Source organism: Vidua chalybeata, chromosome 2 (assembly GCF_026979565.1).
Source record: "Vidua chalybeata isolate OUT-0048 chromosome 2, bVidCha1 merged haplotype, whole genome shotgun sequence".
In the NCBI taxonomy this organism is placed as follows: domain Eukaryota; kingdom Metazoa; phylum Chordata; class Aves; order Passeriformes; family Viduidae; genus Vidua; species Vidua chalybeata.
The window spans coordinates 107,618,233-107,644,992 of NC_071531.1; the positions used below are offsets into that span (position 1 = coordinate 107,618,233).

The 26,760-nt window shown below is 38.7% G+C and overlaps 1 protein-coding gene across 3 annotated transcripts in view; it reads right to left on the reverse strand.

The window, feature by feature from the left end:
• ROBO1 (roundabout guidance receptor 1) overlaps nt 1–26,760 on the reverse strand; it is a 292,679-nt gene that overhangs the window by 101,870 nt on the left and 164,049 nt on the right. For all 3 annotated transcript variants that reach the window (XM_053934339.1, XM_053934340.1, XM_053934338.1), the window contains exon 3: nt 10,169–10,326. In XM_053934339.1, coding sequence (XP_053790314.1) covers nt 10,169–10,326 — 158 coding nt within the window. The remainder of the gene's footprint in view (nt 1–10,168; nt 10,327–26,760) is intronic.

Genomic DNA, 26,760 nt, shown 5'->3' on the forward strand with positions numbered 1-26,760 from the left:
TGAAAGAACCTTGGAAGGCAGAAAATTTGTGGTACTGTTTTGCACATTTGATCTGTAGGGATCCTAAGTCCCAGTGTCCAATGGAATATACTCTGAACACTTTTTCTGCCTGTACACAGCTTGCCTACTTCCCACTGTGAGTCCTAATGTTCAGCGTGTCAGAGTCATAAAAGCCTGTTTTTTTTCAAGATTACTTTGCCACTCATTGATTTTGCTCCTGAGGAGGAATGAGGAAAGGCAGAGCAGTCACTAAGGGGCTAGAGAAAACAGCATTTCCAGAAATGGGTTTTTGACTTAGAGGAGAATGCCCACACTCTACATGTAAGATCTCCCTTCAGCTGATGAAGGGAGGGGAAGGGAAGAATTAGCTTGCTAAGCCCAGTCTTCATCTTTATTGTCTGTAATATAAGCAAAGGCTCCTTTTCTGACTGCTTAGAAAAACTAACCAAACAAAAATGTTTCTTTTTCATTAGCAGAATAAAATGAATGAAGAAATAATTTCCCTCCCACATCCTTTTTTCATCTCTCTTATTCATCCAAAAAACCCACAACAAGAAGACTGTCAGCCAAACAAAACAAAGAATTTACTTTCTCAGCATAATAAATCACCTTTGCTCCTAACCATCCAAATCATAAAGTCCTACACACCCTGGATAGCTCAAGTAACCTAGTCTGAGATAACAACCACCTGGCTTTTTATTATTTTTTAGGGAGAAGCTTCCCAGACACTATTTCTATAATTTCACATGGTCCCAGAGGTTCAAAACTCTCAATAAGCCATTTTAACAAGAAAATCCTGATAGTCTAATATCTATGCCTGTAAACATCCCAAAACTATAGAGATCTAACACATACTCTATTTGCTGCAGGCATTTATTTTCTTTTACTATCTAGGTCATCAGTTCATGACTAGGGACAAAAGAAATCCATAGAGAATTTTGACTCAATGAGAAGTTTTCAAATTCCTCTAAGTCCACAGAGTATCTGCAAAAGAGCTCCATTCTTTTTTGCTTTACTTTCACAATGGAAAGTAGAAATTGGTCTAAAATAAAGCTGACCATAGAAAAATACACCCTTATTTCACATTAAAGAAGTACTTCTCCCCACTGCTGGGTGAAACAATACTGAGAAACCATAGTCATGCATGTCTAATGCTGAACTTTTTAAGTGTTAAGAAGACAAAAATAGCTGGAGCAAAGGACATCACTGATGCAAAAGAAGCTTTTTGAAAGTTGTGAGAAAAACCAAAAGGAACAGGTAGTCTTACAGCTCTAGGGTCAAATATGATCAGCAATAACTTGGTTTAAAATGCCAGCAGATGAATGACCATAGGGAGCCTTTTAATCTAACACTGAATTATGATGAGTTTTAATTCCTGTACTTTTGGTTAGTGTGAGCACCATCTATAAATCCGATAACCTCACACAGTGGATGACACTACTACCGAGCATGCCCTTGGGAGCGCAGGAAGTCAGTTTGGTCCCAAATGCAAAACCTACTCACTGTGATAGCCAGCACAAGCCAACAGACCCTGGTGTTCTCCTCAGCCCACAGATGTTTGACATTGGGCCACCTTTTGCCCTGCGTCATGACGCTCCTTCCCTTTCCCCTAATTCCAGAGACCAACATTACCCTTCAGAGACATCTGCTGGGAAGACATATCACATCAAGAGTCAACCTGCGCATGGTTTACCCTATCCAGCACAGAAGATTCAGGGTTAATAATGAGCCACTTAAATCAATTAGAACAATGCTGGGAATTGAGCATGACCCGAACACTTGAGACTGGTGGGCTTCTTCCTCACCATTTTCTTACAGCAGATGGAGAAAGCACCTCAAAGAAGTATTTGGGACAGCTGATGCATCCAAATGAGAGAAACAAGGCTGGTGAGGGGCTTGGAACACAAGCCCTGTGAGGAACGACTGAGGGAGCTGGAGGTGTTTAACCTGCAGAAAAGAATACTCAGAGGTGACCTTATCACTCTCTACAACTCCAGGAAAGGAGGTTGCAGTCAGATGGAGCTGGTCTCTTTCTCCAGGCAGCAACTGACAGAACCAAAGGACACAGCCTCAAGCTGCACCAAGGGAAATATAGGTTGGATATTAGGAAAAAGTTTTTCACAGAAAGAGTGACAAAGTACTGGAATGGTCTGCCTGGGGAAGTGGTGGAGTCACCATCCCTGGATGTACTTAAATAAAGACTGGATGTGGCACTCAGTGCCATGGTTTAGTTGAGGTGTTGGGGCTGGGTTGGACTTGATGGTCTTAAAGGTCTCTTCCAACCTTGCAATTCCGTGATTCTGCAATTTTGCAAGAGCTGCAGAGAAGGGAACATCCACATAGGCATTTTCAGGCCATTTGCCTTGGTTTGGCACATGTATGGAGACGTCAAGCTCCTTCTGCCCTCAGTGCCACGGGAGCCGTGTGGCCGTGCGAGCCCCGCGCGGTGCCAGCGCGCTCGAGCCTGCCTCGCAGCAGGGCTCGTTAGCCTGGGCTCGGCGCCACGTTAACCACTGCCAGATGGCTGCTGGGCGATCCAGAGCCAGCCCAGAGCTCACATCTGCCTGACAACATCTGCACAGCCACGCTCCTCCCTATGGCCAACCCAAAATGCAAGCTGCGAGGGGAGAGTCTTGTAAATAGGTTAGGATTTCCAATCCACACCAGCGTGTAGAATTCGAGCTCTCGCTCTTGGCAGCTGTGGTCAGGGCTGGAAACTGCTCGTGGATGTGTTAGAGATGAGAAGTTTTGTTTCAAAGGGCTGCGTCTGAGAAATGAAGTGAGGATGATCAGACTCCAAGTAGGATGGAAGAAGCAAAAGAGGAAAATAGATACAAAAATAAAAGTCTGTGTGGTATTTCTCCACTTTATGTTAGTCTAGGCTATTAAGCAGATTTTTTACAACATTCCAAGGTGAGTGTGGCCCTCTGCAGAAGGTAACATTTTTTACAGCTCAGCCAAGACACTGACAAACAACACACAAAACAATGTGACAAATGATAACCAAAGACTAATGGACCACTGAAAAGAGCTTGGGTATGTCTGTGATAATTAAAAAACCCCAAAAACTTACATGGGAAGTAGCAGCATAACAGAAGATACCTGAGAACCCTTTGTCTTAACAGAGTGGTTGTGCAGATGTGGAAACCTGAGTGGTTTAGACATGGCAGGGGAAGAGGAAGGCACGCAGAGAGAAGTCAGGGCAAAAATGGGAAAGGTGTCCTCATGATAAGGCAGGAGACAGCACAAGCACTTGGCAAGGAAAAGAAGGGAGAAGTGATCCAGAAGAAACATCTTCAAAGATTTGTGGAATCTGGAGAGCAAAAATATTTCAGCAGGAGCAACAGGGACTCTGAAACAGAGCTTTAAGTGTGAACACAGAACAAAAGTGTCACATTTTGGAAGAAACAAGGAGAAGCAACAGAAGGATTTAGAGGAATTCTCACTATCCACTGGGACAGCTGTGTGGTTACAAATTGTTTTTCATAATTTTTTATGTTTCTTTTCCCTCTTGGGGGTGCCAAGTTAACTCACAGCAGCTCCAGCTGCGTCACCTGTGGAAATAATATTAAGAGCAGAAGAAATATAAATCATTAATAAAAACTACTCTTGATCCTTGAGGAAGCCACCACTGTAGGGATCAGGAGATGAAGTAAAAAAAGAGGTAGAGTGGGAAGCCAATGCTCCCAGGGAGTAAGAAAAAGGACTTGGAAGAAAGGAAATTGCTGGGAGGCAGCACATATTGGGAATCAGAACAAAAAATACACTTCTCTTTCTAACCCTCTTGGGGCCTATAGGAAATTGCTTCTTGCCCTTTAATCTGCCCCAAAAAAGAAAAACAATTAAAATGAAATAAACCCCTGAATGGTAAGTCCTTGCTCCCCGCCTTCCCCTCACTCCCATTGCTTGGTGTGCTGTGCACCCAGGCCACGTTCTCTCATGCAGCTCTGCCCAGCAGATGCAATATTACCATTAGAATTACAGCTTCTACAGGAGTGTGCATTCTTCTGCTGTGCATCTAAAATATGTAATTTGGGGAAATGAAGGTGTTAAGAGATTAATGATCAATAAATCAGAGAAAAAGAGAGGAGGCCAGAAAAAAACTAAAGAGAAATGGAGAAGAAAGAAATAAGGATAAACATCTTGAATTAATTTGGAGTGGCACTGCAACAGTATGGTTTCTGTCAGGAGCATTGCTGTACTAATGGGTTAAGACTGTTACTCCACACAAAACACCCCAACAAATTCAATCAGGGTTTTTCACATTTCTCTTGATTCACATCCGCATTGCAATTTTCCCCTGCAATTTAACTTTAGAAAGACTAACCTCTTCCTAAAGAGGGAATTAATTTCTGCTCTTTCCACTGTTCCCTCCAATACTAACAACACTTTCTCTTTTCCTTTTTAACTGACAGGCATAGCAATCTCTTCCACTTCCTTTTTTCTTATGGTCAAGGTCACGTTGGGATCCACCTATGTAGTTTTAAACTTGCCAAAGCACGATGAGGCTATGACTGGTCCCACCAAGAAGAATGAACGCAGCTCCCTTTGACAATCCATTAACAAAAAAACTGGGGCAAGCACATGAAACATCCTCCTGTGGATGGTACTGTTTAGGAGGTTTTCCTGTCACAACAGAAGATCAGAAGGCTTTGTTTTTAAATTTTGAAAAACATTTTCATCACTCACTCATAAAAATAGCATTGCATAAGATGCAATAAATGCTGCACATTTGTGATGTACTATTTAAGCGCCAGGAAAGGAGATGGGAATTGAAAATTTAAGTTGAAACTCATCTAAAATAAGAGTGTAAGTCATTCAAAACTGTTGATGTCACAAGACAGCCACACAAAAAAGGAATGAAAACCTGTATGCATTATTCATCTTGTAACTTTGATCTTTAAAGCTAAGAAACTTGAACAAGGAAAGATAAATGGCTTCTCAAGCTTTTTCTTTTAAAAATCAAATGAGGATGATTCAGGATAAATGAGAGATAAGAGTTAATACGAAAGAGGGGGAAATTGCAATCACAGTGCTGCATGGAAGTTTCAATGCAAAGGCTCTGCTTTTTGTATTCAATTACAAAGGATTTCTTTCTTAGGTACCAGCATCCTTTTTCATGTATATGTAAAAGATTTTACCTATTAAAATTTCATGTTCAGTATGCATAGCTTTTTTCTTCTACCACCTATACCATGACTTGATGTGAACAATTAGGAAGCTTTCTGAAGCAGAGGCTACTAGTGGTCATGGGGATGAAACAGACTCAGCTGTGAAACCTTGACCTCCAAACCTGGTTCAAACATCAGCTTGGTCTGGAGCTTATGCAAGTTATGTACACTTTCTCCCACTGGGAAAGCACTGATAATTACAGGCACTCTGACTGCATCCTGATTTCACTGAGGCTTGGTCAATTATGCAGGCATTTCTGTTAAAACATAAGACAAATTGATAGATCCAAAAGCACATGGAGGGTGCCCTGTCTAGATGGAAGAGCCACAAAATCCTCTTTGAACGCTCTGCGCTCCTGAGAGTTTGTAATTATTGCCAGTTTTTGCCTAAAGACATGCTCAAAGGCCCCACCATCTTGGTTAGATTACTGAAGTCAGTATCTTACAGAGATACAGCTGCATTTGGGATTCACAAGGAAGACAGAGCAGCAACACAGCTCCTCGAGGGAGGCTCTGAGCAAACCTGACCCAGGCAGACGCTGCTGCAGCCATCACAAATCACAGCTCACCAGCCATTTCCAGCAACAGCAAAGCCCAGGGAAGAATGCCTTGACTTCACAGCATGCTGCAGGAGGGTTTGCTTATCTGAGCTTCCAAATTGCTACCTCCACACAAGCAGATACTGCTAATCAGGTGATAGAGCCAGACAGGCTGGGTGGATGCGAGCACACAATCACACATTGTGAGATGGAGGAAATGGCTGGGGAATGAAGTAAAAATTTGGTGAGGTGTGTGCTAGGAAGGCAGTGGGAACACCATTTGAAAAGTAGTGGGACATTTCTGGGGTACAGCAGGAAGATGGGTGACAAGTGAGTGAATGGAGGCACACTGAATTCACAGGCTTACAAGCAACCAACACTCACTGTGATTACTCTGAGTGCCTGAGCAAGTCATTGCTAATGGCACTCACAGCCACTGACACTCTGCCAACTGCATCCAGACAAAATACATTTGGAAAGACCAAACCCAGTGATTACAGCAGTCAGCAGAAACTCCACTGATTGCACTTCCTCCTCAGCTGGAGGGAATGCAAACTCACAGCTTTTGGCATCAAGGTGACACACGTGGCTACGTGCTAATGATGCTGTGCTGCCATGCAAAAAAGATGGCTAGACTGATGGGGCTGGGAGCAGGGCTGCTCCTGGGGAGGATCCCTGGAAGCCTGGAGCTCCGGCCTAAATCCTTGCTCCAAGCAACGGGCAGGTCTATGAACTTCACCAGTGCCAAATGTGTAAACACCGAGAACAGCTGGAAACAGAACCAGGAACTTCCTCACCCTGCTGCGCTCCCTTCCCTCTTTCTCATGGACAACACCTTGCAGCTTCTTTCTCCACCAAGTCTCAGCTCCAAGAGGAGTGTCCCACAGCCTCTCCTAGTGCAGATGGATCATGTAAAACACTGGAAAAATACATTTGAGTTTTACACTGTTGGCAGTGAGAAATTAGAGCTATTCACTGGACTGAGCTAAGGCACCCCTTTTCAACTATATATATATATATATATATCTATATATATATATCTACATATATTACAGGAGGGATTCTTGATTCCACAGTAATCCTAGGAGAAAAATTAACTAGATGAGCATGGAATCATACTAGTTCTTCTTAGTCCTCATGATAACTGTTTTCCAAATCAATAAATTAAGCTAAAGATAAGTGTCTGCTTCTCAGGCAAGACTGTTCCAGTTTCATTTGTAACATTTGGAGAGGGAATGGTCACATCAAACATTTGCTTTCATACCATGGTGTACAGAACTCCCATGAGGAGTTAAGCCCAATGCACCGAGAGAACTGTTTATAGACAACACACTCAAGAGTAGAGAGAAAAGATATTTTGGTGACAATTCTTTATCAGGTGCACCCAGCAGACATTTGTGCACTGAAGAGTCTACACAAAGTCTCTAAAACTGGGCACTACTGGGAGAGCTGTGCTCAAATAAAATGCCTGCTTCTATAAACCCCTTCACAGATAGCTTTGCCCTCACCCTTAACTTTCACTTTCTATTTGTTCCATTCCCTAGTTTATAACCTAAAAGACATATCAAGTTTTTTCTCTTCATAGCACATTTATTTGCCCTACAAATGGACCAAAAATATGAAAAGACTGATTTTTATTATCTTATCTACATAAACACATTGATTTCCTTAACTCTACCCAGGACAAAATAGTATTTTCTTTTTATTGCATTCCTGAGGAAGTCATGCCTTAACTTGGATCTTATTTATTTGCTATTTATCTACATCTTTTGCTTCAAACTCTCAGTCAGGAACAGAGCTTCCAGCTCTGTTTTTCTAGTGCTCTTAGTACTCATTCTGAAAAATCCAGTTTTTCTGACTCATAAATGACACTCTCATTGCAGAGGAGAAAAAATCCTTCCATATATTAAAAATAAGGTTGCTTCATGAAGATACCATCTTCTTGAAGAAAGTATAAATATGAATCAAAAAAAGAAGATGTCAAGCATCATACCTTATTCAGAAAAAGTAGAGTCTTAATGTTTATTTTAAATCTCATGTCAGAAAGGAAAGCATTAACACAATATGCTTCACAAAGCCTTTGACACTTAGAGAACTCTTGAAATTGTAATGAGTCAAAGATCAACAAACCTATAAGAATGATATATTCTATTCTATTCTTCTATATTTAGAAGTGGAGCCACCAAAACTTTTTCATTTATTAAATATCCAGTGGTATTACATGTGCACTGAACACCAAGACATATAGTTTGACATTTCCTGATCTACTAATTTCATGGCTTAAAAAGAGGAAAGTTACACTTGTATTATGGAAATTTACTGGAACTGAGTGAATCAAAATTTTGCCACCACATGAAGGTAGGTGCTCATTTTAAATACAGACAATTAAAAAGAAGAAAAAGAGAAACCTGTCAAACCCCATCAATTTCATCCTTATTTCAGCTTTTATACTCTTCTAGGTTTTTTTCCATACCTGATGCCAAACTGAAATAGAAATGCCTTTAAGGAGATAAATGAACAGAAATGGAATTATTCTATCTCAGGTTTCACAATTAGCATTGCATTCCCATCTGCACTTTAATAAGTTGCCCATTCCAGGTCCCAGTCCCCACTCCCCTCCCCGCCTCTAGCAAGATCATACAGATGGTTACTGCAAAGCTGTAAAGAGGTACATCTGAATGCATATTTATCCACTTGGCAAGATCCTGCTACAGCTGTAAGAGGATGCAAATCTGCATGACAATGCTGCTTCAGGCTCTCTGGCCTGTGTCAGGAAGCCCCCACGATATCAATAGTGCTGCTGAGGACAATGCCAGGCACATATGACACGGCTAAGCTGGGCTGTGGCAGCTCTGTTAATTTACACCTCTGGAGACAAACCCCCATTTGAGTACCTGAAACAAGTGTGAATCTACACCTACATCAAAATTCACTTTCATTTATTTGTTTCTGGGAGGAGACATTGATAACACACAACAACTCTGCCAGATGACAAGGTGAAAGGATACTGTGTGGGTGAGCATTTGATATAAACACCAGAAAATAAAACCAAAATGAGGGGCTTTATTTCATCCTAAGAAAAGCTTTAACGACTCCAGGTCACACTGCCAGTCAGTGATAGCTACTCTTGTTCTGGGTATATCTTTGTTCTGGCAGCTGGAACAGTTTTCATGTATAGCAAAAGAAGTGTACTTAATAGGCAACACCTGAAAATCCTTCGAGAGAATAAACTATAGCAATAAAAAATGCAAGTTTAGAAAGTGCTTCCTGGAGGAAAAAAACCTAACATAGGTAGCATTGGAATCTTCTCTTTATCTCAGGTCAATTGCCTTGTCACGGTTGGAAGGAGATTTGAAAAGGAAATTGCAAGTTCTTAGCAAGTATGATTAGAGGAATAGAGTTAATAGCCAGCAATCAGTATAGGTTGGGTAGGGTACTTAAAAATTTAAATGTATGCATACGCTACAACTGCAGAATGCCTGGGCTTTGTCTTGTTTGTAAAAAATAAATGGAATAACAGGCAATTTCAATCTCAAACCAAAATGGTAATTTTATACTTAGGTTGCTGGGGTCTCAGAGTACTTTCCCTCATTTTGGTATGTGATTGAGGCATGTAAATGGTATGTGCCTCTAATCCTGCTTTACACTAGAAATCTTTCCAGTACCAACAGGACAGTATGTGCTTTCAGATGATATAGTTTCTCTCATGTGGAAGGATGTTTCTCCTCTCACCACGCTGGCAGCAAATAAATGATTTTTGAACCCCATTTTTCACTGCCATTTCTGCAAGACATTTAGGCTCACCAGCTTACTGTTTCAAAAGGATAGTTTTATGATTTCAGAAGCTGCTTTATCCATACTCTGGAATAGTCATGCACTGTATTCAGGAAGCTACAGAAACAAATGAGTATGACACCACCTCTAATGAAAAAACAGATTTATTTAAGATGGCGGGATAAGCCATTATCTCTGTAAAGAAATGTGTCTATATCCCCAAACCCTTTTTATCCTTTCTAATACAATGCACAACTTTCCTTCGTGTGTTATTTTCAGCAGAATTACAAAAGATCTCACCGAGACTACTTGTAGTTTCTCTTTCCAATCAATGGCAGATATTACAGGTTGCAAAAATTTGTAGGTGGATAAAAAGTATGAAAATTATAGGACAGTGATGAGTATAATGAATTTCATTTCCACAAGCTTCTAATTCTTGTGAGGAAGAGAAGAACATAGGTTTTGCATAGGCCTCTTTAACAAACAAATACATACTCTGCAATGAAGTACTAGGAGATGAGAGGTTACATTCCAAGCTAAATGCAAACTAGCCCTTGCCTGTGAGGCAAGGAGAGGACACATCCTAGAAAGGACAGCACAGCCAGAGATGCCCACAGGCTCAAGAGACGAGAAATTTTTGATTAGTTGATTCTTGTGTTGTTTGGAAAACCTTTTTATACTTACTGTAATTCTCTCGTCTTTGTCATCTAGAGGGGTCCCATCTTTCTTCCATGATATAGTTGGCTCTGGGTGACCTCTTGGGGGCTGGCATTCCATCACTGCAGGTTCCCCCACAGCTACCATGACATCTGAGGGATTTTGTCTGAAGTCATCCCGTAGAACTGAAAGAATAAAGGCAGTGAAGCAAAAAAATTACTCAATAATATACTAATAGTGCAGCAAAGTGTTTTTTATTGGTCTTTAATGGTGCCTGTTGTCACTGTATTTTACATTAACAAACAGATCAGTTAATCAACAGAGCTGGAACGGGACTTTTTACAAGAGCATGTTGTGAGAGAACTAGAGGTAATGGCTTTGAACTGAAAGAGGGTGGGTTTAGATTAGATATTAGGAAGAAATTCTTTACTGTGTGGGTGGCAAGGCCCTGGCATGGACTGGCTGGAGAGGCTGTGGCTGCTCCATCCCTGGAAGTGTTCAAGGCCAGGCTGGATGGGGCTCTGAACAACCTGGTCTATGGAAGGTGTCCCTGCCCATGGCAGGGGGTTGGAATGAGATGGTCTTTAAGGTCCTTTCCAACACAAAGCATTCCATGATTCATGTCTCAGTTGAAGATGGCACAGTATCTTCTGCTCAGGTAGAATGTGACTTGGGGGAAGCACTGCAGAGGTTGCTTTCTGTCCTTTTTTCCTGAGACACAAGGTCAGCCTGCCAGTAACTCAGAAGTTTACGGTTAAAGGTTGGCCACTGGCCATACAAATTGTACCCATCCCTGAATTTAGGGCGAAAATCAATGAACTAAATAAACTTCCCAGTTCTTTGATGACATTACAAATCACTAAACATTTGCCCAACCTTAGCCAAACTCATCTTTGCAATTTGGCTTGTGTCTTTTTAAAGAAAAAAATATTAAAAACCTTTCCTGATCTCTGGTAGTTGTTACTTAGCCTAAACCAGGACCACATCCTTTATTTAGAAGTCAATTTTACCACCTTTTCAGGCAAAGAAACATTTTTATTGCAGCTTCATTACTAGAATTTGTTCTTTCTCATCATTTGGCCAAGCCCAGGCCTAGGAAACTCTAGTTTCCTCCAGTCATCCACTATGGATTTTATCAATAGCTGTGTGATTATTTTCTTTTCTGGGAAAGTACAGACATCATCCTGTGCTCAACAGACCACTGCACAGGGACACGGTTTAACAGAATAATGGCATTTCTAGGCCTTGCCAAGTAAGTGGCATTAGGTTTTATCTAAAAATAAATAACTCTAATGATAACAAACATAACATTCTTGTTCTCTCCACTGCTGTTCCTCCATCCACACTGAACAAAGGATAGGGTAATGGAAAAGCACACTACCCCCAAAGGACTCTCAGGATTTTTACACAGCTGTATGTCACTCTCGCTACCTGCAACAATCTTGTGTCAACAATAAATAATGCCAAGAAGCTGCAGCAAAAAAAATAAGATATCCTCCAAGCCATGGAGCCCAGATACATGGACATTCACTAGTGAACAGGGGTTTAGTTGTTAATGCTGCTTCAAGGGGAGGTGAGATTTATGTCAGCTGTTTAGGAATGTGGTTGTTCTTACAGATTGGCAGGTACAGTGCTACCACCAAGCCATCCCTCTCTGTAAGGTCTTTCACGCTGGTAAGACCTTCTAAAGTGGTCTGAGGGCAAATAGGTCACCTGCTTTGGGACAGAGGTACAGACCTTCCTCAGGCCTGCTTTTATTATAATGTAATACACAATTGGGAAAGTTCCACATTGATACAAAAGTGTAGGCAGGAATCAAAAAAAAAAATAAAGAATATGTTGCCACTATTCTAGATAAAGGACATAAATTCCAGAAATAACAAAGAAAATCTGTGTGTGAAAAATACTTAAATATAGTACAAATCTCACCAAACATTTGAATTTACTAAACCCCTTTCACACTGAAGCACTCACATTTCTAATGTTTCAGCTCAATTACTGAAATTTCTGGATGCGCTGGAAATAGGATATACTCTGATGCTCTGAAAGTGTATAGCCAAGGATAAAATGTCTCTATCACATTAACAATACAAAATAAGAGAACAGAATAACTTTGATTCGAAGGAGCCCCTGGAAGTCATCAAGTCTACAACAGTAAGATGCTTTTGCATGACCATGTTCTCTTGGACAGATTAGGTCTCTTCAACAGACCTAGTCTACAGAGTTTATTTAAAAAAAACAACCCAAAAACCAACCCAACAAATAAAATGTACCTATTTCTTATTCTACAAAAGCCTGAAAAAGCATGCTGCACCTAGGATCAAAGTATTTCTCTTCCAAAAAGCCAAGACTCATGCATATTTTCCTTCTACAAATTTGGGAAAAAAATGAAAATATTTTCAGTTATAACATCATGCTTTTAAAAAAGATCAATCCTTTAAACTCCCTTCTGCCTTCAACAAAACTTTATTAAGTTCAACTTGCATTCTCTTACATCTTCCTTACTGTATTCCCTTATATATTGATGCACCAAAATTGCACTTCAAATTCAGTTTTGGTTATGAAGTGTTAAAACACTACTCACATACACTGAAAATGTTACATATCCTTGTTCCGCTTATACTGAATTTGGTGTTAACAGCCAAAGACAATTTCTTGTGTTCCCAAGAAACCCTCAAGCCATCCAGACACATGGATCACTATAAATCAAGCAGTGCAAATGGATAGTTGGACATTGCTTCTATTGAAGTCCAAGAATTTTTTTCTATTTAATACCTTAGAGACTTAATCTGGCTTGGAGCCACTGATCGTATTATTTTTTTTCCTACTTATTCAAATTAAAGAACATTAAAGAAGACACAGAAGGTGCCCTAAGTTACTAACCCCTCCCTCCCAGAGATCCAGTTCCCAGTGCCAACAACACATGAAAGTGCACAAGAGTTTATTTGCTATGCCACAGTTCTATTGCAACACAAAAAAGGGGTGTTTTGACCATGAGTAAGAAGCATCTCATTACTGCTGAAGATTGTATCACTTGGATAAATGTAAGAGACATATAAAAAGAAGCAGCCTGAAGTTTAAAAAAAAATTAAATCAAGTGATCTTAATAAAGCATAAGTGCTTTTCAAGTCTGAAAGACCTCATAAATCTGAGAGAAAGGACTATCAGATAGCACCTCAGATGGCTTTAGCACCTTTGAAGCAACAAAGAAGTCCAGTACTTACATAATAAAACCAAATTACTTCTGTAATTTCTACACTCCTTAGTCTTATAATAGCTTGACAAGCATAGTACCTTGCCTGCAAACCAAGACCTTTCCCAAATTAACCAGTCTTTAATAGAATGCCTAGAAGGACATCAAAGGTCCAGGCCACAGATACTTCAAAACAAGTATTTTTTTCCCCATTTACCATGAATTATTTTGGCTCTAACATCACATAATGAAATGCTAACAAAATATAATCCATTAGAGATTACTCCACAGATAGTCATCGTAATTATTTTTGCAGCTGTAAAGTAGATACATGCTCTGTTTTGTTTGCCTCAGGCCCTGGCAATCTTGCGTGAAGTTATAAATCTAAAATTTTCATCCCTTACTGAAAAAACCTAAACTTTTTCTTTCCTGTTCTTCATAGTCAAGGCTTACTGTAAATTGAGAAAACATTTACTTTTTAAGTAATATTAGAAGTATACTTTGCAATCCATGACAGCAAATGCTTTTTGTCACCTAATGGTGAAATTTCACCTCTTTTTACATATATGCAGCTGGAATGAAAAATTATATATTAAGAAGACATTTGATTTTTTTTCCTTTTCTAAAAGATCTTCATAAAAAAAATATTCTCCTCCCCATTTTTGCCAGACCTTGGTTGAGGTTTTCTAGCATTTTATCTGATATTTTCCGAAATCCAATTAAGAATGATTGCAACCATCATCACAGCACAGCTGTGAAGTCCATGATCTTGCTGTGTGAAGGTGCTGAACTATTCAGCTTCAAAAGCAACTTTTGTAGCTCCACTTAAAAGTCAACTGCTCACACAACTACTTCATATTGCGAACTCTTCAATCCACTCAAGAGTTTTACTTTCCCCAGAGAAATCTTTCTCAGGGAAGAAGCGAACTGGCAACCACCTGAGGATAAATTTTTATTGATAAGCAACATAAAATTTATTAATAAGCAGAGATGGCACCAAAACAGTGCTTTGCAAAATGCAGCACCCAGTGCTTTTTTCTTTTGTTGCCTAATATGAAAAAGAGTAGGGAGACACTACAGGGTGAAATGGGAGGAAGATAGGCAGGATTTTTTTTCCTAGATAAACTATAGATAATTCAGAAAGATTACTGGTGCATTTTATCTTTAAATAACTGTGACTTTAAAGGGATATATAAAATGAAAGATAAAATAAACCAACCAGAAAGTTCTAGTCAATACTTGAAAAGAATGAATTTGTAAGGAACACACTAATTACCATCAGACATTGTGGATATCATGCCTTAACAGGTGGTATCATTTAAGATCTGGAAATCAGAAAATTTCCTGAAAATTTTGATTACAGGTCTGTTCCAGTCCAGACACTTCATGCCAGCTCAGTTCAAAGCAATACACCAAAATATATCTGAGATCCCTAATCAACCAAGATCTACAGCCACCAGTGTCACCCAGGGAACAGAGGAAGAGGGAAATGATGATGCTTGTGCTGCAAGTTTCTGAATCAGAACAAGGCAATTTTAATCCATTTAAATTCTTATAAAAAGGCATTACTCAGACTTGCTTCCCATTAACTCTCTTGCACCATCCCACATAAAACACATGATTTTACAAGTCTGCTTCTTAGAGAGAGACTGGTGAGCAAAAGTATGGCACAACTATTTAAAATAAGACATCCCAACAAGCTCCACTCTTTCAGCATGAAAATAATTTGAATCTTCCTTTGAATGTGCCTCAAAAATGGTGGAAAAAGGAAGCAAAATAAACAGAATAAATGATCATCACATTTCTTTGAAGAACAACTAGACCTCAGCTAATGAACAAGTTTCCAACAGCAAACAAAACCCTCCTGACATTAAATAATCTAAATACAAACCTTAGTGGCCCACTGCCCTGCCTTTTGGCTAATTTTGTTAAAAGCTGTAATATGTGGTAACCAACAGCTACCACAGTAATAGATTTAAAATCTATTTTAATATCTACCAATTCTACTATTTTCATTCCTTCAAATATATAAAAAGTATTTCTGTGTTCCCCTTTTCCTCCCCAACAAAAGAGCAGTATTTACAAACTAAGTTTCCACCTAATACTTCATTTGACTAATAAAGTATGATGAACAAAACAACAAAAATGAGAGCTTGCTTTGAAAGCCTGTAACATAAGGAAAACAAAAATAGGATTCAGGAGGTTATATAAATCTTCCAATCCCATGAAGCTGTAGTCACAGAGAAACTAATTATTGCTTAGTCAGGATTGAGTTGTTATTCAAAAGCAGAACTCTTCCTGTAATTTAGGATCAGCAGTGATCCCTTTTCCCCACTACCTACTGAACTTGTAATTCAAATTTACTGAGACACACCAGACATTTTTGGCATTCAAACATAAGATGGTTGTCAGTTGGAACAGTGCTTCAAACCAGGTGCTTAATTTTAATTACAACTAACTTAAGCATCAGCCAGAATTATAATACCTTGTTTAAAGACTTTGCTGGCATGAAATTTATACAGATATTAGGATATAATTTTTAATACATGCATGCCACTAACAAGAAAGTGTTAGTGCACCTAATTAAGCAAAAAAGAAACAAACAAAGGTATGCATTATCAAATTTAAGTCAACTCATGTGTTACCATATTATATTTTAGACCTCATTGAACTGTTACCTGGTTTGACCAAAAAAAATTGATCATTTACAAATGAGAAGTATTATTTCTGAAGAGACCTCCCTAAAAGTCTCCATGCAGCCATAAAAAGTTAAAGAAAACCTTATTCCCTGAAAAAATGCTTTCCTTTCCTTTCTGAAGGTGTTAAAACCAGGTCAACATTGGTGTTAACTAAAATAAATAGCCATTAAAACGGAACAGAAGGAGTAGAGCTATAAATAGTCAGAAATTACTGTTGTGATCATCAAGACCACTCATGTAATGCAGGCAATAATTCCATGCAGTGACCGAGTCCAGCAGTGCCATATGGAATGCTTCAAAAGATGTCCACACTTCCACAAGGCTCCAAGAGGCTGGAAGTCACAGCCAGCATGCCTAGGGCTCCTCACTTCCATAATTTCCAGTTCTGTTTCCTACCTTGCGGCACTACCCCTTGCTCAGTCAGACTGAAAGCCTACTGCAGACAAGCAGATGCCAATCAGTTCAGTTCTCTAATATTCTCTCAGCCTTCTCTGAGCCTCAGAAAGAGGCTGCAGAGCAAAGATCTATTTATAATCCTTGGCTATACACTTATGACCACACATTCAACATCATCTATTCATATGGTGCTGTCCTGCTCTGCTTTAAACTCTGCCCATTAGCAAACCTTACCACCTCAAAGTCTGAAGAAATAAAAGCACTTTAAAATCAAATGGCTTTTTGCTTAGTAGTCACATGTATTTATTTGTATGAGTTAGTTCAGACCTCTACCCAAGTCTACGTAACTGAGATCACATTATACATATTTCTATTTCAAGATCTCCTTTAGTGAGGGGAAACAACCATTAAAACACCTCAGTAAAACACCTGTGTTTTTTCTACTTTATTACCACTGGGATAAACTAATTTAGTTGAAACAGCTGGTTCATAAATACTTCCTCCATGATGTCACTATGGAAGAAACTGAAGGGTTAATGAAAAAATTTCAAAGAAAAGATTTCAAAATTCCTTTCTTTTAGACATTAAAACAGTTTAAGAACTGCCTTTTATTATTATGCTTGTTCTCATATTGCCAGTGATTTCTTGAAACAATACCATGTTTTAGATTTTGGTAGACATTGTAAGAGGCATACAGAAATTTTAACATAAATTTAAATTTGGAAAAGTTAAGAGTACTGAAGAATAGCATTTAAATTGAATGAATGAAAAAGAATTACTCAAAGAATTAATTGAAGAGTGAATGGTATATACAGAATGCTTTAGTTCAGAAAACTTGCATTCCTACTACCCAGCAGAGTAATGCAGAATTTCCAGCAATGGGAAATTGCCTCTCATCAAACACGCAGATCTGCTAAAGATTTTACTAAATCTCGTACCACATTCTGCTGTAAGAACGTTAACAGATTAAAGGTGTCAGAAAGCAGCATTAAGTTCATGTTACCAGCCTATGTAATTTAGTACAACATTATTAGTACCACCTGGCTGATGACACCAGCAGAGAGCACCGACAGTCAAAGCAACAAAGAAAGGTGGCTTTGTTTTAGCACTGACAAACAGAACCAAGACAACAGAGTTAAATATAAGATGGAGAAAACAGCAGCAGTGAAATTAGACCACACTTCTAAAATGTTAACAAAAGGTACTATCTCCATTACTGTAACCTTTAAGTTGTTTTAAAACGGATTCTCTCTAAAAAATCATGGCTTTGATTGATTGTGTTTTCTCTGCCCATCCAAAAAGGACCTGGGGGTGCTGCCAGACAGCAGCTGAATGGCACCTGGCCTGAATAAGGAATAGAGTGACCAGCAGGACCAAGGAGTGGCTGTCCCCCTGTAAATGGCAATAATGAGGCTACACCTTGAATTCTATGTCCAATCTTGGGCTACTCACTCCAAGGACACTGAGGTGCAGGATTGTCTCCAGAGAAGGGCAATGGAGCTGGGGAAGGATCTGGAGCACAAGGCTGATGAGGAGCAGCTGAGGGAGCTGGAGAAAAAGAGGCCCAGGGGAGACCTGATCACTCTCTACAAGTCCCTGACAGGAGGTTTCAGCCAGGTGGGAGTGGGGTTCTGCTCCCAGGTAACAAGTGACAGGACAGGACAAGAGGAAATGGCCTCAAGTTGCACCAGGGGAGATTTAGGTTGGGTATTAGGAAAAAGATTCTTCACTGAAAGGTTGTTCAGACACTGGAATACGCTGCTCAGGGCAGTGGTGGAGTCCCCATGACTGGAGGGATCTAAAAGACATGCAGATGTGGCACTTGGGACATGGTTTAATGGTGAATTTGTCAGTGTTGAGCTAACAGCTGGATTCAATGAGCTTAAAGGTCTATTCGAAACCAAATCATTTGATGATTCAATGCAGCATCATCAAATTAGGATCTTTGTATCTATTGAAGGTTATTAATTACCATCTCTGGAGAAGTGTCATTCCCTAAGACACTCAGCAATACATGTCAGCAAATAAAAGACCACCCTGCTTCTAATCCATTGCAATAGGAGAAAACCAAGGACTGCTGCACCAACTGGATCACATATTTAAAAGGTGCTGATAGCAAATACATGTCACATGCTTGAATCAAGCAATATGTTACATTGCAAAAGCAATTAAATATTTAGGCATTTGGCAATAAACTTATGACTGCATAGAAAGATTTTAAAATAAATATATTTATTGTCATTTGTTACTGTAATTAAGAAACTCCCAATTGTTAATAGAAAGAAAGGCATGCTTATGAAGCAGGATCCAAAAAAAATATAAAAGACTTCTGTAAAAACCATTGGCTGAAAGTTACTGAAAACCATTGCAAAAAATTATGGAAACCACTCAGTGTGTCTGAATTTATTTCACTCATTTAAGATTTGGGGTTTAAGTGTGGCTTGGAATCTTACTGGGCAACATAGCTGTCAGCCTATAACAGTATCTCCATGTGTGGAAAGGAAATTGTAAATGGATTAGATGATGAATTGAGAATCAATTAAATGACCAAATCTGGTAAGTCACATAAAGAGTAATTTTAACTCCTGTGAGAAAGGGTAACTGACAGGCCTCAGAGAACATGCTGCAGCACTGGGAAACCTAATTAAATCCTGAAGGATCTCTGATGCCTCAGGCACACAGCTCAGAGTATCCCTTAGGTTGACTGAAAATTGAAAATAGATAAGGAGAAGGGACCTAATTATTAATTTGACTGACTGTGTAGGAAGAGCAATCCCTCTCAATGTCTTCCACATATTATGCTCCAGGACAAGATGTCTACTAAGTGTAACTAGGAATTTACCTCCTGGAAGAATAGATTAATTTCTACAGACCATGGAGATTATTTCCTTTCACTTGTAAATATTAAATATTTTCAGGTATTTTCTAGTAGTAGTAGTACATTTTACATTTTGTTTTGGGGTTAGTTGAATCATGCTGGATTACAGACAGTATTTTCAGCATGACTAACACGGCATATTTCCAAATTTGCAGACACAAACCAAGGGGTTTTAGACACAGCTCATCCAAGAAGTGTCCTTCAGATATCACAAACTAGTTTTTAAAAAAGGCAAAGAAGGGTGTGCATCTTTATATCCAGGGATTTGTCCACATTCTGTACAGAATGATTTTTCTCTCTACACTCCAAACAAAGATTCTGATGTTTAGTTTGTAAGGAGCTGCTGGTTGCATTGGCCTTCCTGCAGAACAGATTATAATGGAGAAAAAGAACCAGATTAAGAGGCTGCGTGTCTTGGCTGTCCAAATTACATCATAAAGAGATAACTGAAAAGAAGAGATAGAAGGACCAAACAAAGAAAGAGAAAAGGTGAGAAGACACTTCACCAGAACTCCAGTGTTTTCCTTAACTACTCACCAAACTTACTTCACGACCAGAAGAGAGTTCTTTCTCAAGGAAGAATACAAAAGCCAACACAGAAATGCCTCTGTCATCTAATTCACAAGCAAGGACAGAAGCAAACATTTAGCCAGTTTTCAATGAAAGGTTAAAGCTAGGATGGCAAATGAAGCTAGATTGCAATTGATTTTAAAAAGTGTTTCTCTCAAATAGCAAACTATGCTGGTTTGTCCTGTGAAAAATTTACACTTTTCCCATAGTTCCCAAGATGGAAGCTCCCTCAGGAAGCCAAATCTGAAGGAAGCTCATTTGTTGCAACCTGTGCTGTTAAAAGAGGGGAAGCAACTGCTCCAGAGTCTTGCCAATGAAGCTGGCATCAGTTTTCCTGTAGTACAGGAAAGACTTGAATGCTGAACATACTTGTATGTTTGCTTATAATCATCCTTTTGCTCTGAAGGAGTCATAAACTTTTAAGAGGAAAAATGTGCAAAGAAATAAAGATTTCCATGCCCTTGATATGAATTTTTCTGCAGTAGTTCTAAATCTGCATATGCCCTATGTCATTGTTCTGCTAAAGGTGCTGCATACACACAACAATTTTAGCCCCGTCCTTCTGCTTAGCATGCAAATTCTAGGGTGTTATAACTGTACCACTACCATCAACATTTTTTGAAAGGACCCTATTTCCATGGAAAAAAATCCCCATTATGCTCTTAAAGTGGTTGAAAAAAATGAAATTTTAATATCAGAGAATATACAGTATCATTATCACACTCAAACAGCTAAGTTGCTTCTTTAATATTCTGGAAAATTATATTCCCCCATTACACATGAGGTCAAGCCTGAAACATCAGTCAGAGGGGTCAAGATGCAGGCACTTCATATGGCTGAGTGGCTCATTCTAAATAACAGCAGAGTTAAGAACAGCATTTGCTGGTACCACACACTACAGCAAGGCCACACAGTTGAGAAATGTTGCTGAGCTATTACACACACTTTTAATCTGTTCTATTGTTCCCTTATTGTATACAATTTTATTGTCTTGGCAGAATCTACAGACCACAGAGCTCCACTGTCTTTGTTCAGCTCTTCAGACTGCTATACAGCAGGACATACCTCAGTTAGATAGTAGATGTTCCATCAATGACACCCTGCATTCCCCAGTGTGTGACTGTATCATCCTTGTGGTAATGCTATCTTGTTTTTCACATCCTGAAGCATCCAAGATGTAAATTGACAAGAGATTGCCATGGTAGACATGGATAAACCATTTCAAAATTACATTTATGCCAAATATCATATACTTTCCAAATTACTTTTGCTGGTTTTAGAAAACAATGCAGGGAATCACCTCAGGGGAAAATGGCAGACAGCCTTACACAGAGGTCATAGAGAAATATAGTCCTCATCTAATTCAATTAACTGCTTTCAGTTAGATCCCAAATGGAACAGGCAAACATTTGTTCTATTTCAGGCATATTCTAAGAAATGAATCATTCTGCTTTCCCACTACACAAAGGCAAAATATCACACACTCCATTATTTTATTGTTCAGAATTTCAAAAATCTCAAGACAGATGTCTTTATGATTTACAGTGACATCTTATAATTTAGGAAATCATCTGAAGACTTCAAATATATTAAAATTCTACGAAGAGCATTACAAAAAGTAGAAAAGTTAATAGCTAAAACAATGAAAAATGGTTTTGAAAGCAAACAGACACACCAAATTCACCAAGCTGGAACTCTGAATTGCAGGTCTTGGAGATTTATACGCTATCATAAATGGCAAAAGACAGTAAAATCATACACAAAAGTACTTCTGCATTTGGACTCTCATGCTGGCTTCAGTCCTTATGAGATATTTGAAGGCAAAGTGCCAGTTGATCAGTATGTTAGTATTTAATGTGCAGTAAGTGCTACTGAGGAAAAAGCAGAGAAACATTGCCCGTTAGCAGAGTCTGCTGTACTGCTGGCAGGAAGGAGTGCACAGAGTTGTGGATCCCCCCATGTGGTAAGACAGCAGCCAGAAGTCTGAATCAGAGTTAACAAAAGGAAACAGAGGGCGATGCTCAGCATGAACACAAATGCGCATAAAGCCAGGCAGATTTCATTACTGAAGATTTGAATTTTAATTAAATGCTTCCTTTTATATCGAGTCCCGTTCATTGTTTTTTACCCTGTGTTTTCATTAATACTTTAATACACAGGGAACATTAAGTTGCATAACTTCAGTGTTGCAGCTAAAGATAGCATCTTTAATAACAGCTACAAAAGAGGTGCCGGCATCCACCAGTGTCCAACTTTGGGATGCTCTGAGGCACAGTGGGCTGGCTGTGGCATGCAGGACAACACATCAGCACTCCCCACCAAAGCAAAAGGAAAGTGGATCACTGCAAGTGAGCTTAGACTCAAATGGGAACTTATAAATGCATCCAAAGCAAAGCAAACCAACACAATGGAAACAGCTGTCAAAGGCAAAAAGTCTCAAGGTGGCGAGTACTTATGGGAGAAATATTGCATTTCCCTTTCTTTCACAGCCTGGGAGAAACTGCAGTACAATGCAACTCCTCAAAAACTTCCCAGGAAACTACAGCAGTAACATGAAATTTTAGTAATTTGACAATTATCTTTCCCCTTGCTTTTGGTGTTTCTACCTACAAATGATGAAACTTAAGTCTGGACAAAACTCCACAGACCACAGTTTTTATTGATTCCATATGAGCATGGGTACCCTTAGGAGAAGTACCTACAAACCTGAACTGTGGAGTGTATGGTACCCTCCACAACGACCTACCAACTCTGTTAATTCAATTCCTGCCTGTGCTGAGCAGCCCCTCCAGGTTAATTTCCTAGATTTTCATTCAAAATTGTCATAGAGAGAAAAAGCAAATGTGGTATTGTGCAAGACCAGGATCCTTTCATTTCTCCATGAACTCTGAATCAATTTTCAAGTCAGTTCAGTGGCCTGGTTCTTTTCTGTGTTTAGGCATAAAAAGTAAGCTTGAAAACATGATGAGACTTGATCTGGACTATCAGTAGATGCCAAAATATGAATGTTATATATTTTCAGGATGGTTTTAAAAAAGTAAATTCATTGCTATTAATTTTGGCAAACAGGATACTTAGAAGCCACTGAACATGCAAGATAAAACTGCTGGTATATTCTAATAGTTCACTCAGAAACAACTGATTTAAGGGGGGAAGGAGGGGGACAGGGAAGCAACCCCCAAGAAGTATCTGGACTTCCAAAATCTTTACTCTTGTTTTTCTGATATACAATGTGACAACATATTTTTGTTTTTACAGGACTTTCCAGTAAATGAAAACTCCAGTGGGTGATGGATGAAAATAGACCAGAAGATGAACACCAGGTTTCAACAGACTCAGCTGGAGTCTTCCTGAAACATGCACGGTGCAGACATTCCTTTTCAGGAAAGATGTTTCTCTCTACAAATACACCTCTTTTGGGTTGCACTACTTTGAAACTCCTTTCTGCACACAGGGCGAACATACAGTAGAATTAACAATGCCTGATATCATAAAAATTCCTTAATAATATCCACTGTAACAATCTCAGAAATGTCAGGTAAGTTTTAAGTTCACATTACAGTGTATTTATTGCTTAAACTTCGGGTAGTGATTACAAAACCACCAGGAGCAAGAGGACTAAAAAGGCAATGTAAGCCTTATCCTGTCAGGAAACAAGAAAACACAAACCAGCAAAAAAGAACCTTCAAAGTCACCATATTCATTTATAGATGAGAATCTAAAGCAAAAGAGATACTGTCTTTGCTGAAAAAAGTGCTTTGCTATTGTTTGTGTGCTTGAATGCAATTCATTGGCACCTTTCAGCAGATTACCACAACAAGTCATTACTCTAAGACTTTCCTGAACTTTCAGACTGAGACAATACAGTTAGTTCAGGAAAGAAATGCTTTTAAATAATAGATACTCCTAGTGTTTATACAAACTGTAAGGTGCATGTAAGTATTTGGTCTTTGCTATATTTCTTGTTGGCTTTACAACAATGAGATACTTGTCTCAGAACTGAAATACTTAAAAGAGTATTATGTAGTAACATATCCACAATATTTGTGCACTAATGCTACCTGTTAAAACCTATTTGTACATTTTGGATTTTTTGGGGGGAAGAAGAATATCTGTTGTGTCCTTCCTAAAGGCACAGAAATAGTATTATATAACCACAAATCCACTGAATTGATGGACCTGGTCTAAAATGGGAATCCTTAAGAGTTTAACAGTAAGCAGGGGAAATACAGGGGTTTATAAAAGTTTATACAAGTTACACTGGCTATTAGAAGTAAGAAGTGTCACTAGGATTTATTCCCATTATTGTGTCAGACTTCCTTCATCACTATATCTGTACACATAATGCCTGGGTAGCCTTTGCTATTCTAACATGTAAAACTGTATGACAGACAAAACTATCTAATCTCTGAGAGGAAAACAATTTAAAGAGGAAAGGGGTAGCTCTACACATATTCATCTAAAAAAAAAAAAAAAAACAGCAACAAATACCTCACTAAACTCTGCCAAGGTTCATGGAAACAATTGGGATTTGTATATACATCATTTGGATATGGGCCATTATCAAACTATCTAGAGAGTTAATCAACAGAGGACACTCTCAACAAAACAAGACCGATGCTACATAATCAGAAACACCAGAGCTGTAAACAATGGGAATGCACATTATTCCCAAACAGTATAAATAATTTAAGACTTCCAGATCTGAAATTAATCTACATACCATTTGAAGCACACAGAACCACGAATTCAGACAGAATAATGAAAGGTAAGGGAAAAACAGATGGATAATTAAAAAGATACTTCTCAAGTGGGAATAGTCTTAGCTTTGCACTGCTGGTAACAAGAAATAAATATCAAGAAAATCCTATTACATGCATGTATATTTTATATGACTATTTTTTTTCCAGAAGGGACTGTTATTTTTTTTTTCTTTTCCTACACTCTGATTGGACAGTGAACCTGCTGTATCCATCAACATCTATCTGATTAACTCTTCATCTCTTTGAAGCATCATTGTTTTATAGGGCACTGTTTGCAGAGAGATGGAAACAATCTCATTTGCCCATATTTGAGATGAGCATTCTTCCTTTAAGCCCCTACTGGCCTAGAAGTCAGCACCCTTTCATCCCCAGATGAAGTCTCCACAGCATACTTCAAAGGAAAAAGATACTTATGGTGTCTTAACCTTTCCTTTGAAACTGAATCTGTGGATCCAATATCATCTAGCAAGGCTAATTGCATAGAATTACTATTATTTCAATAAAACTCACCATAGAGAAACGATGAAAGCTAAGGCACTGTTGTAACAGGCTTTACATAAAGACACAAACACACTATGAAAGGCAAGTATCTTGCACAAGTACAACAGGAAAATGTCACAAATTATCTGTATAACCTGAAAAATTACATTCAATATCAGCCAGCTTACCCTGAAAAGAAAGCCTTGGGTGGAGAGCAGATATAGTGAAAAAAACCAAAAGAGAAAGAGAGAGGGTATGTGATTTCATGATTAGATGTTCCCATAGTTCTTTCATCTTATTAACTTGCTGTACTCCATGTCCTAATCTCCTTATCCTCTGCAAGTTTTACGTTTTCCTATAACACAGATCTAAATTAATTCAAAAACTGATTTAAGATAAAGTAGAAAACATGAAAATCCAACAGAGAAACTAATACGAACATTTCATCATTTAAAAAAAAAGCCAAAAAACATTTCTCATGCAGGAAACCACAGTGCTTAAAAAGAGTGGCATGTGCACAAGCAGAAGTATGACTTCAACAGTTTGGAAAACTCTTACTGCATTAAATGACTTCTACTGTAAGAACGCAAAGGAAAGGTAACTTAGAGACAACTATAATTTATAAATTAAAAGAACAGCAACCTTCTATGCCTCATCATGAAAGTTCACATATTCCATGAGTTCCATTAATACAAAAATAAAACAGAAATATTGAAATCTAAGTTAGAAAAGTGCTTAAACATGTCACAGTGTTTCTGGAGCAATCGTAACTTCAGATATGCTTAAAAGTTTTCTTCAATCAGGAAGAAATCAGTCAGTTCTCCCTCTAAATGCCAAAAGCAGGGAAAAGGTCGTGAATTTGGTAAAAGTGCATGAACAGTGTTCAGGTAAAAACCCCAACCAGGCCAAAAGCTCGCCAAAAGCAAAACACAACAGAAAAAAAAAAAACCCTGAAAAACCTTAAGCAACACTAACAATCATATTCTTTACAAAATGGGAGCTGCCTTTTTTATTACTTCCTTACTGAAGAGTGGAGGGGTGCAATTACACAACCTACATTCAGCACTGCTTTGTGTTACCTGTGATTTTGCACCAGGGACCAGCTGAGTCAGAATGAAGCAGTTGAGCCCAAATTCACCACAGCCTAGAACGCAATAAGAGGATCCAGCCCCACATGAGGCACCAGGGATTGAAAACAGCTTTGTCCATTTATGAAAAACATCATAAGGTATTTATTTTTGTTGTTACCATCTACCATATGAGGTTGGAAAATAGTACGTGAATACTTTTTACACACCCACACATATATGTATTCCCACACTGTCCACACACTCTATCAAAACACCTTTTGTTTCTCACATTCCCAAATACATGTGGAGCACTGAATGTGTTGTTTATCACCAAATAAAATACATCCAGAATTTATACATGTTTACTTTAGGCAACATGATCAATCAGTAACAATCAGTAATGTTTTTAAAGGCAGACAAATTCTTCAGAAACTAGCAGGATGTTACTTGTTTACTTCAATTATTTTTCCATGTGAGTCTATTAGTAGCACCTACACTCACCAAGCACTGAAACAATCATCCACTATTTTTAGAGACATTTGATATCAGATATAAAAGTTTCAGAGGAAA